The 12120-nt window shown below is 38.7% G+C and overlaps 1 protein-coding gene across 1 annotated transcript; it reads right to left on the minus strand.

Moving 5' to 3' along the window:
* Positions 1–42: 42 nt before the first annotated feature.
* LOC102678157 lies at positions 43–2226 on the minus strand. The gene is made up of 3 exons (XM_031509397.1): positions 2062–2226; positions 1673–1848; positions 43–324 (listed from the first exon to the last, which is right to left on the minus strand). Exons 1-3 carry the CDS (start codon positions 2072–2074, stop codon positions 43–45), a joined length of 471 nt encoding a protein of 156 aa, XP_031365257.1. The 5' UTR covers positions 2075–2226.
* Positions 2227–12120: the final 9894 nt, after the last annotated feature.

A 12120-nucleotide genomic window follows, 5' to 3' on the forward strand; every position in this document is an offset into this window, starting at 1 on the left:
AAACTCGCGCAAAAAGTGACGCAATGGTATGATTTGATTCGGTTACGATTGACTGGTTAACCGATATTTCCGCAATCGAGACAGGGTTTTCGTCAATCGCTCGTTCTGCCGCGTCAACATCTCGATCTTCTCGCGATTCGAGATCAATTGCTGCGTCATATCCGCAACAGGATCATCCTCCGGTTTTAAAACGGTCCCATCCTCGATCGTTCCAACGATCGAATCCCCGCTTGTGTCCTGGATCTTTTCGTCCCGTTTCTTCTCCGACAAAAGTGCGACCTCTTGCCGAAGTTTCTCCACTTTTTCCTCGTATTCTTCCTTTAACTAAAAAAGAAGGAAAAAAAAAAAGGAGAAATATTTAACGAGTAAAAGTTTGTATTTTATAGGATAGATTTACGACCAAGTTTATCACTTTATTTATAAAACTTGCTATTTTAATCAAGTAATTTCATTTTATTATTTTATTTTAACGAGTCGAGCGCGAATAAGTCATCAAGGGAATTATAATATTTACAAGATTTTAAAGTTCCTTTTTTCTTTTTTCATTTTTTTCAAGATTTCAAATTACAATTCAAGAAGAATTAGACACGAGGAGAAATTGCATTATTTCTCGTGCATAGTATTCGTATATAGTTTTCGAACGAAATCATTAGGAAATTATTTGAAAGATATATATTTTCAATGAGACGTGATAGGACGAAATTGGCAATTAACCGTGGTCGTAAATTCTACCCAACTAGTATAAGTTGATTTAAGCGAGCAGCAAATTAATTCACGGGAGTTTGGTCGTCTATGCAGACTTGTTCACGGTGTATAGCGAGCTGACAGCGGCTTAAACAGCGAGCAATTTCTATCGTCTGCTGTATCATTAACGCATCGTGCATAGTGAGCCAGATAACGCTGTTAATTAATAATCAAGCAGCTGGTACGAATAGCCGAAACGGATCAATCTTGGCCCGTATTAAGTATTCCGATAGAATCGAAATACTATCGAGTTTTCCTCGAGGTGATCTTCTTTTTCCACGCAATTACGATAACATAATTTTCGTAATCATTAAATAGTGGAATTTTATCGTGGGAACCGATAAATAATTTATAACCGAATATATACATATTTCGGAACACGAAGCAGAGTTGGACGTCAACCGAGTTGGAAAGGTAATTAAAAATTTCGATTAAAGTTACTTGGAGTAATTTACTTATCTTAATTTACTTACTTAAATTGCTCGAATAACGTATTACTCGTATAACCTCGATCGTTCGACATTCGTCCGATTATTCGCAATTATTATTATTACGTTTTTAACGATAAATTATCTTAACTTCAACTATTAAATTTCACCCATCAAAGTTTACCTTTATTATATTTCTCTCTACATCCCACGTGCTTTTATCAAAATGTACGAATTTCGCGTAAAATGCAAAATCCTAATCCGACTTTGAGAATTTTTGCCCGAAAAGGAATTTCGTATATAAAGTCAATAATTTCGTACGACGGGAGCAAAGAAACCATCTCGCCAACTAACGATATCTCGAATTTTTTCCTTTCCTCCTCTTTCATCTTTTTCAACGATGTATCCCGCCGCATTATCGCCCCATTACTTTTCGATTCGATCGCGCCCCCAGATGAAACGTAAAGAAAATATCGTAATCGAAACGTAATCGCACTTACGCGGTCGTTCTCCTTCCTCGATTCGTCGAGAAGCGTTCGCGTGTTTCGTTCACTCTCGAGACACGCATCACGGATGTCGTCGATTTCCTTTCCAAGTCCGAACACGCTCTTCTCCAACTCGAATTTGCTCTCGGCCAGCGCAACCGCCTGACTTTGCAAAATCTTATTTTCGCCAGCTGCAATGAACGTTGTTCGAAAATAAGACTATTCCCGACTGTATCCCTCTCTCCCTTCCTTCGCCGCGCTCGCTTGTCAAATTTCGTTGGAAAATCCCCTCTCTCTCTCTCTTTCTGTCTCTGGAGTGCACAACGCGCACACTTTCTCTCCCGCTTTTTCTTTCTTTCTTTCTTTCTTTCTTTCTCTCTCCTTTTTTTCTTATATATACTTACCGAGCATCGACATCTGTCTACGAATATCTCCTAGGGTTTCTTTCAACGTCTCGTTTTGTCGCTTCAACACGTCGTTCCCTCGTCTCTCCTCTTCGAGCTCTTCTCGAGCTGTGAAAATCAACGCCTCGATAAAAAGGGACGCCCTCCTGTTCTCACATCTTATTATTATTATTTTTTTAATTGGACACGGTCGAATCGGTTGTGCACGACGTTCGATGAGAGAGGTAGAATGATGAAACTTGTGCGCTCGTTGTGTTCGTGGAAATTTTTTGCGATCTCGTTTGATTTAAAAAATGTATCGAAAGAGATAGTGTGTGTGAGTTTGAAATTAAAATTAAAATCTCTTTACATGCTAATGAATAGCGTCCTTTTATTTCTGATACCAAAGAAGTACAAAAAGAGAGGCTAGCACGCGTGTTTATTACTCGCTTCCTACGATAATAATAGAGGTTTGTAAGGAATGAAAAAAAGACGATCGTCCAGGTAAATTTATCACGCATCTTAGTAAACACGCGTGGCTATCTCGATCCATTCATCTATTGCTATTCGCAGAACATTCATAAATAGTATTCTGGTTGGATGAAAGATTTCTCGATCGAATCGATTGCAGCCCATCGATTTTCGAATTCTCACAGTTATTTGGAATTAAATCGATGGATCGATGAAGCGATTCCCACAAATTTTACTGTAATTCCACGATTCGAAATCACATCGAATGGCGCGATAAGAAACGGAAGAATGGAAAAACTTTTGCTCGGAAAACTTAGAATTAGTGAGAAAATTACTAAAAAAAGTATAAGCTTGGCCATTATTCTTTATGAAAGAACCAATTCTCGTTCGATATCCATTATTAATTTCATTAACTCGTAAACATTCCAAAAATTCCAACCATTGCATCAACTTTCACAGCTATTTGAAATTAAATCGATGGATCGATGGAGCGAAAATTTGAAACTTGTCGAAGAAGAGGCAAGAAAAAAAAAAGATAAGAAACGGAAGAATGGAGAAAAACTTAACTTGGAATTGGTGAGAAAAATACTATTGAAAGTATAAGCAAGCTTGGCCATTCTTTATGAAAGAATTCTCGTTCGATATTCATTATTAATTTCATTGACTCGTAAATATTCCAAAAACATCAACCATTACGTCAATTTTTACAGTTATTTCGAATTAAATCGATGGATCGATGGAGCGAAACTTGTCGAAGAGGAGGAAAGAAAAGAGAAAAAGATAAGAAACGGAAGAATGGAGAAAAATTTAACTTGGAATTGATGAGAAAATTATTATTAAAAGTACAAGCCTTTTTTAAGAACCAATTCTCTTTCGATACCCCTGCTAATTTCCTTAACTCGTAAACATTCGAAAAAGTCGTTAACATCGAGCGTAAATCTGAGAATCTGCGTTGCGCAACGAGTACCTAATCAACAAAACCTGCCATTTTCCAGTAGATCTTTCAGCCCCGAGTTATCCGCCTGCAACTCTTCCGTTCGTTTTTCTCGCATCGTCAAACTGGCTCGCAGATCTCGAATCTTGTGCTCGTGATCTTGTCTGGCCGCCTGGATTCTCAAATTGCTCTCCCTGGCAATCCTGAGCGCCGTTTCGACGTCTGTCCCTATTCCCTTCGTCAGCCTGCTCATCACGGCCCATTGAGTCTTCTCGTAAATGTCGTTCCTGCATTCGTCTCTGGAACAATCGAGCGAGCACACCGTCTCGTATGTTTACTCCAAGTCTTTGTTTTATTAGTTTAGAACGCGAAATGCTTTTGCTCCCGTTTTTGCCGAGGCCAAGCTTAGTACCACTCCGGGAGACGTTGTAAGTAGATTATTTATCGCTATCCGGAGAGGAAATTTCTTGGTGTTCTTCGTTTTAAAGCTCGAATACCGTGTGTTTTCCTCTCCCCTCTCTCTCTCTTTTTTCTATATCTTTCTTCAAGTAAATATGAAAATAGATGCTATTAAAAGTTAGCTCAAAATGACGGTTTTAAATTTTTCTTGTCCGGAGTAAAATACGTGCAGGTTTTTGTTAAAATTATATATTTTAATTGTGGGAGCACAGGAAACGCATATTTTTGTTCTTCTTGGACAAAGATTTATTCAACTGGAAGGAAAGGAAACGCGATACGCGAGGTAAAATAATATAAATGGTTTACGAGGCTGTTTACAAATTTTTTTCAACAATTTCAATAAATTTCGCTCACCTTTGAGTCGTGGAGACGGAAATTAATTTATTCTCGACGAAGACTTGCTCGATCGAATTTATCGCGTGAAGTATAGCTTCCCCGGCTAGCGTGCAACTCTCGCAATAATCCATGCAGCTGCCCGCCTGACAGCTCTGCGATACTTTACTGATTCTCAAGGAGCCTCCTTCCTCGTGCTTCGTGCTATTCTTCACCTGTTGACGTGCTGCTGCTATTTTTCGGAGGGAACTTCCTCCGATCGAATAGTACGGAAAAAGCATAATAAACAAATCTTAACGATCCTTTTCACTTTATTCACTCTCTCCGTAATCGTCGCCTTCTTTCCCTTCCCTTCCTCTTTGCGTCCATCGCAAAGAAACGCATCTACCGCGCTTTAAGTTTACCTCAAGACTCGGTCCAATCCCAATTAAAATCGGGAAAAGTTTGAATCGCCGTAACTCCGGGAGTAATAATTTTCGAGCGACGAATAAAGGATTGTCAGAGGCGGTGGACCTTCCCCTTCGAAACGCATTTTGATTTATCTCGATACGACTTTCGGTTGCCGAGATATCGTCGTGCAAAGAGAAAGGTAATTTTTCATCGATTATTATCTCCCTCCTTGCGCCTTACTCGGGCCTCTCGCTCGCGCCCCGTCTCACCGACCTATCCTAAATTCCAGACGAGCGGCAGACGCGATTCTTGGAAACGCGCTTCGAAGAAAAAAATGTAGGCCAACGGGGATCCATTCGTAACTGCTGCCTCGGTTTAAGAGCCGTGGAAACTTTGAGTCATATCTTGGCGATCGATCGAGATATCGGGATAAATCAAAAAGGGATTTCAATGGCGCGATTTTCTCTACTTTTTGAGTAAGGATTTTTTTTATCAGTTTGGATAAAAATATTTGTAGTTTTCTTTCTCTCTTTTTTTTTTTTTATAGGAAAAGGAATATATTAATCGTTCGTATTTAGAACTTTGTATCTAAAAATATTTCTTTTCGTTTCTTTTTCGATCGAGCTGCTTCGTTCGTATCACGGGCAAAGAGTTAAAAATAGGACTTTTATTTGCTCGATCGAATTTCCCCTGTTTTCTACGAAGAATCAACTTTATTTATTTGACTAACCATATGACGCGATATCGAATCAGGCATTGTTTTCATCCGATCCCAAACAAGTCGCAATAAGCTGGCTAACGAAATTTGTTTCGATCGACTGACGCAGCTCGCTTCTTTGAAAAACTCATCCGCCAAGTGGAACTTGTCCATGAATTCCACGATCAACCGTAGAACGAAATGAATTCTGCAACGAATAAAAAGAATCTCCCTCTCGAGATCAAGATAATTTTAGCAATAAACAGGTAAAAATTTTCAACTCAAAAGACTATTTAATCGATTGATTGATCATGCTGCGATTCAACCGTACGTATCGAAGAATCGACGCGACTCATTAGCCATCCTTTAATCTCCCGCGACTGCCAATTATCCAATGAGACGTACAAATTGAATGATATAACCGAACGATTTTCTCCACAAAAGAATACGTGAATCATCTTTGCCCGGGGTCCATTCCCCGACGATAAAACGCGGGCAATGGATCGTTCAACTGGAAATATTCTGGCGAAGCGACCAAGTGCATCGAGCCAACGTTTGCATTTCGTCCGTCCGAAAAGTATTTCGTTCCCTTTGACGATGCAACAACGGTCACGAAACATTTGCATGCCTAATTGAGTCGCGCGAGTCTACGTGGACGAAACTCTTCCACGATCTTTCGACAAAAGAAACCATTTTTTTCCCCCTCTCTGTGTGCGACTCGAGTCGTTCGAATGTCGTGGTTTTCGAATTTATGCAGATGCGAAACGATACCGAACGAACGAAAAGAGAATATAAAACGAGGGAAGGGGGGCAAAAAACGTGTTAAACAACCTGTCATAAGCCAACTCCAGAAGAAGAATATAGAATTCCCCCGCGGTTCCGTTGTGCTCCTTCACAATTTCCATAGCATTTATGTCCTTCGCGGTTTTCGTCGGGAATTTCCATGACAGATGTTCGATATCGCCTAGCCAGGAATATATCTCGTTCGAGACATGTACACACTCCCTGATATCCGCGATGATTGACGTGACCAGAAGCTTGTTCAGTTTCGGCATTATTCGAAAAAGGTTGCGAGACAAAATGGTTAAACAAAGGTTAAGATCGTGGATCACCGTGAATATCGTTCTTTTCCACCTCGATTCGATCGATATCATCATCTCGTTCGTCGATAGAGGGATCGATCGATCGTTTAACTCGTTACTGTTCGCTGTTGAGAATATTCAAAAACGATGAGTCGTTTTCGCGTAAAGCGTTTCTTGTAGAAGAATGCTCGTAACGATTGAACTCGCAGTCGAGAAATATTCAACAGGTAATTTTCCTTGAATCTAGACAAGATCCCGCAAAGTCTCGTGGCTGGTGTTGATAAAGCGGTACTCTGCACTCCATTCTAGACGAACAAAATATATAGTTATAGAAATTCGTGGATTGCGTAGTTCTTAGCTTGGTATCGATTTTTATTAAAATTAATATTCGCAAAATGTTCAGAGATGATAACATTTTTCGAAGATTAATCTATGAAAATCGATACCAATTACCAGGTCTCACCGCGAGGAGGTGACTACGCGTCGAGACCCATATAAAATAAGAAATATAATAAAAATAATTTATTAAAAGTTGTGTTAATTTATTTTACTAATTTATTTACATTACGTTACCAAGGAATGAATAAATAAATGAAATGATAGAAAAATAATAAGTGAAAAGTAAAACGAATAAAAAATTTGTAAATATAATATAGATTAACAATATTGAATATAGAATAAATTTTATAAGAGTAAATAATTGAGAATTATTTACCGATTCCATAAAAATCAAAGTGTTCGATAATTTAATAATTTTTAGACTTTTATTGTTTATTTTTGCAGTTAATAATTCATTACAATGTGAAATGTAATAATTAACATATAATTTTAAGTATTAAAACTTATAGCTGTGTTAAAATAGTTTAGCTTTTAATTTTCCATAATATTTTTCTATAAAGAGACTTATAATAATCAACTTATAATAGATTTTTATAAATTATTATTTAGGTAGATCTATTAGCTTTTTATGATATTAATTTTTGACTCGTAACTGTATTAAAATATTTTAATTGTTATTTTACGCTATATACGTTCATTTTCGATACATATTTGTTTTTTATCATTGTTCATTTGCGTTCAAGTGCGATTTAATGATAATTTTTTGCATCAAAAAACCAATAGTCATGAAATACACGATATGCAAGAAGTTGGATAATTCCGTGAAAACATTCGCCACGGATTGTGTCTTTATTCCACGCGTTCATTCCATACTTCGAACATAAAACTTTCAAAATTGTCTTCGTTATTACGATTTCTGTTCCCATATTATTCTTATTATTATGCGCATAAAATTTCGACACGTTTACTCTACTTTCGTAAAAATTTATTTTCTGAAAACACGATATCATCTTCAAATTTTATTATAACTCTAGTAACTAGTCAGATTTATCGTTTTTATACGTTCCATTGTTATGTAATAGCAATGAAAAATACTCTCTTCCCTTAAATTGAAGAAACGAAATGATAAATGAAAATACACATTTGTTCCTTTTTTTCGATTTCATATGACAAAATAGTATAAAATTCAAGAAATAATATCATCTCTCGAATTCTTGACTAACCGATTTTAAATAACTCCTCCCTTCCTCCCTCTCATCGAGCACAAACTTATCTCGAGTATATCTCGTACAAATCCTCAACCACCGCCCGCGTGAAACACTTTTAAACTTTGCTTGCATACCCGCTCGAATCTCGAATTAGCCTCGAATTAGCCTCTACTTACTACGATCGTGACGTTCCAATTTCTTTTTCTTCACCGTAGCCATATTTATCGCAACCCGATTAGCGTACCCCGTTTCGTACCAGTCGAATAGAAATCCACTCGATCCAGCTCGAGGCAATTTATTCGCCGAAAGGAATTCAATACGTTCCTTCCTTACCTTCCTTATCGAAATTCTAAATCAACCGACGTTTGTGAACTCGGTTGTGAAAACGTGTAAGTATAATTGTTCCGCGATTGGGGCGCGTAGTTAACTCGCTCGATCGTTTGATCACTTTCCAAGAGGAAGTTTCCAGGTGGATAATCCGGACGGTGTTCTTAAACTCTCTCTCTCTCTCTCTCTCTCTCTCTCTCCACCGTTCTTTCGAAGGGAATCGCCATCCAACGATTTTATCCGAGATATAATCTTTCCCGACACGGCTCGTGAAGATTGTCTGTCTGGCTTATCTCGTCGCGTCGATACTAGCGCGAGCATCGGATTGCCAACTGATGAGACCGTCTGAGAACGAATTAGGACGATTTCGCTTTGCTCTGAAACTTTGATTGAGTTTCGCGCAAACTTTGAATGACAAACGATTCGCGAGAACGCGATTTTATTCGCGGAAATTCGGGGAGGATGGGAGAGAGAGAGAGTATATAAGGGAATATAATTATAATAATTAATAAAATACGAACAAATGTTATTAAACTGTTTAATTTTTCGCGTGAACTTTTAACTTCTCGTAAATAAAATCGAGAATTTTATCGCGTTTTCGATAATATTGTTCGTATATAATCGATGTTGCAGAGATAAATTCGATAAACGGAGCATTTTTCCAGGTTTAACGGATTATTTCGTTAATTATATTTATTATCTTCGTTTATGCTTACTTACTTCGCTCATATTATAAAGCATCGAATTTGAATATATAATAATTTATAACCGTTTAATAAACTCGTCGAACCGATAAGCGGAAGAAAGAATCTTTTCACCGAATAATTATATCCGTTTACACCGATATTCAGTATCATCGATATCAACAATTTTGAAACACGTGTTTTCCACTGGAATCGTTAAACTCGACGCCACCCAATCCCAATGGTAACAAATGCTAGAACGACCACGCGCCACGTCATCCTACGCCTCATGAGCGATCCGTCATTTCACGGTTTTCTGGCCACGGCTGTCGCGAATTTATCATCGGCAACCACCTCACGCGGGGAGGAAACTTGGAAACGAGTAGTTTACGAAGTTTGCGAAACCCTTGGTGGGAGGGTTTAGAAGTAACACGAGTGCCGCAACCCTTCTACAGTTTCCTAATCTATGGTAAATTTAGCCCCTAGTGTTATTCCTACCATTGGATATTATTATTCGAGGCAAGTCTTCACGCGGACTTAATTAGGATAACCGCCTTCCACATTGAACGTCGTGTTCAAATTCCGAATGGAACAGTGAATGGAATACCATCGTTGTCTTTCTCGAACACCGTTTCGCTAATTAACGAATTGACAAAGTGTATAAGCTCGATTCGCGGCAAGGCAAGTAATGGAGGCCGAGCAGTTAGCGAATTTATAGCAGGCTGGATAGTTGGAGTAGGCTCCAACTGGTTGGGAAACTGGGTTGAAAGGAGATAGCTGTGGATTCGCGTACGACTCGGGGAGAGACAGTTGTTATTTCGTTGTTTGCGACGAGAACAAGGACGAGTAAATTCGCAATTGGCTACTTTGCGCGAAGATAAATTGCGCGAGGGAGGATAATTTTGAAGTGGAGTTTTGTACAAGTTGGTGAAATTTATGATATGGGCGAGAAACGTTTGTTATTTTTATTTATTTTTTCTTCAGGAAGTTGTATTTTTTATTGCCAGGGGAACTGTTACGCGAATATAGCTTCGTTGCTATTCCCCCCGCTTCTTCCTTTCTCCTCGCTTTCGTATTTTTTTCAATTTTATTTCTTCGAGGATCGCATTAAAGAGTCATGAATATTTAATAACCGATGGAAAAGTTGACGCACAAAAAATTGCCGATTCGAATCTAAATTTTTAATCTTTCTCTTTCTAAAATTCAAATTAGCTGCGCAGATTTAATTTACAATTTTCCTAGGATCATTGGATTCCGGCACAATCCGAACCCTGCGCCAAAGTTGTAGGAAGGCGGAGAAGCTTAATTAGAACACGACGTCAGTTGGTACGAATGCTTATGTACCCATGCATGAAGACGTTGGAGTGGGTCCTTACCGGTGTTCCTTACTCGCTTCATTTCGCCAATTTAAAACGAACTTATTGCGATTATACCCACGCTGTGCGAAGAGCACGCGTGTATACTCGTCCAATTATAAATCCCGAACCTTGAAAATGATCAAGAATACGATCATCTCTGATAGCTCTCAACTCCAAGATCTCCCATATCAATATAAAACAATTATCTTAATTTTCCAATTACAGAACAACTGTCAAATCACAAAGTAGAACTATCTGAAAGTGAAAGCTTTCAACTCCAAGATCTCCCATATCAATATAAAACAATTATCTTATCTTAATTTTCCCAATTATAGAACAACTGTCAAAAGTAGAACCATCTGAAAGTGAAAGATTTCAACTCCAAGATCTCCCATACCAATATAAAACAATTATCTTAATTTTCCAATTACAGAACAACTGTCAAATCACAAACTAGAACCACTTTCCTTCGTCCTCCGTGTCGTCGAATACGATCACGTCAGAATCGTACATCCTTTCGAGCTAAACATCCCAAGTTATAGGTTATTTCATGGAAAATTATCCCCTTGACAATATTAGATCCGTGGATAGTCTCGGAGATGATCGCCGAGGCGATGTGATCCAGGGTTTAGTCTACCTTCCATCGATCCCGATAATCCTCTCTCCCCGCAGCTCACGATGGAAATAAATAACTCGATGCTTCGAAATCGATCCCCCCTCCCCGTTTAACCATCTGGTTAAAACCAGAATCGTCTCGAGGAGCGAAATTTTATCATTTCTTATCCGATTAAACGTTTTCCCCCGAATGCACGGTTATACACATTATGAAGCAAACTCGTTCCACGATTTCCCTTAAATTATTCAATCACTTTGTCGAAGAGAGTGTACGAAGTTCGCACGATGTGTACGATTCGCAAATCCGGTGCAAAGCCACTACCACCTCGCTTTGGTACAGTGGTAGTCCACGCCAGTGGAAACTTGAGAGATCGGTATCTACGCGCCTTGCCTAAAGTACATTAGTGGAAAACCACGAGAGATGTACGAGTGCGCGCTGGAATATCGTGGATCGGGTGAATTATGCACCGTTTTGGAAACGGGCGCAGCGAGCAACGCCGGTTCATAATGGGTCCGCGCCCGATATAATTTACTGGTATTTAGCTTCTCCTATAATACGTTTGCTCGTTAAGTTAATCACGCTCTTCCCTGTTGCACTTCATTACACGAGGAACCCCCGCCCCCTTCTCGGCGGGGGGCCGGTGGTGAAAGCTCGGATGATGGATCCCCTTACCTAATGGCTAACGTTTCCCACCATCCGGGAAATTCTGGGATCCGGATATCGAATACTCGTTCTCGATACTTCCTCCTCAGACCCCGATAATATCGTTCACGTGTTATTAAAAACTAAGGTAATATCAAAATCCCGCCTCGCCTCCTAATTTTCAATATTTTATTGAATTTTTCATTCGATTAATACGTACCTTATTAAGAACTTGATCCAAAACGAGATCGATTTCTTCTTCTCCAAGATTAGAAAGGGAAACGAGGACTTCAAGGGGAAATAAATGAAACGTGTGCGCACATTTCTGTAATCTCTTTTTTATGAAACAATAATATACAGATATCTATAGTAAATCCCATTTGTAATAATTCGTGTCCACATTATTTACAGAAATATATTTATATTTATATATATATATATTTACTCCCTTATATGTATATGTGAGTATCGATGAGCTCGTTTCCCTACGCTGCAATTTTGGTCTCACGAAATATCGTGCTTTCACAATCGACGGCGATTA

This window comes from Apis dorsata, unplaced genomic scaffold, assembly GCF_000469605.1.
Source record: "Apis dorsata unplaced genomic scaffold, Apis dorsata 1.3 scaffold_149, whole genome shotgun sequence".
NCBI classification, from domain to species: Eukaryota; Metazoa; Arthropoda; class Insecta; order Hymenoptera; family Apidae; genus Apis; species Apis dorsata.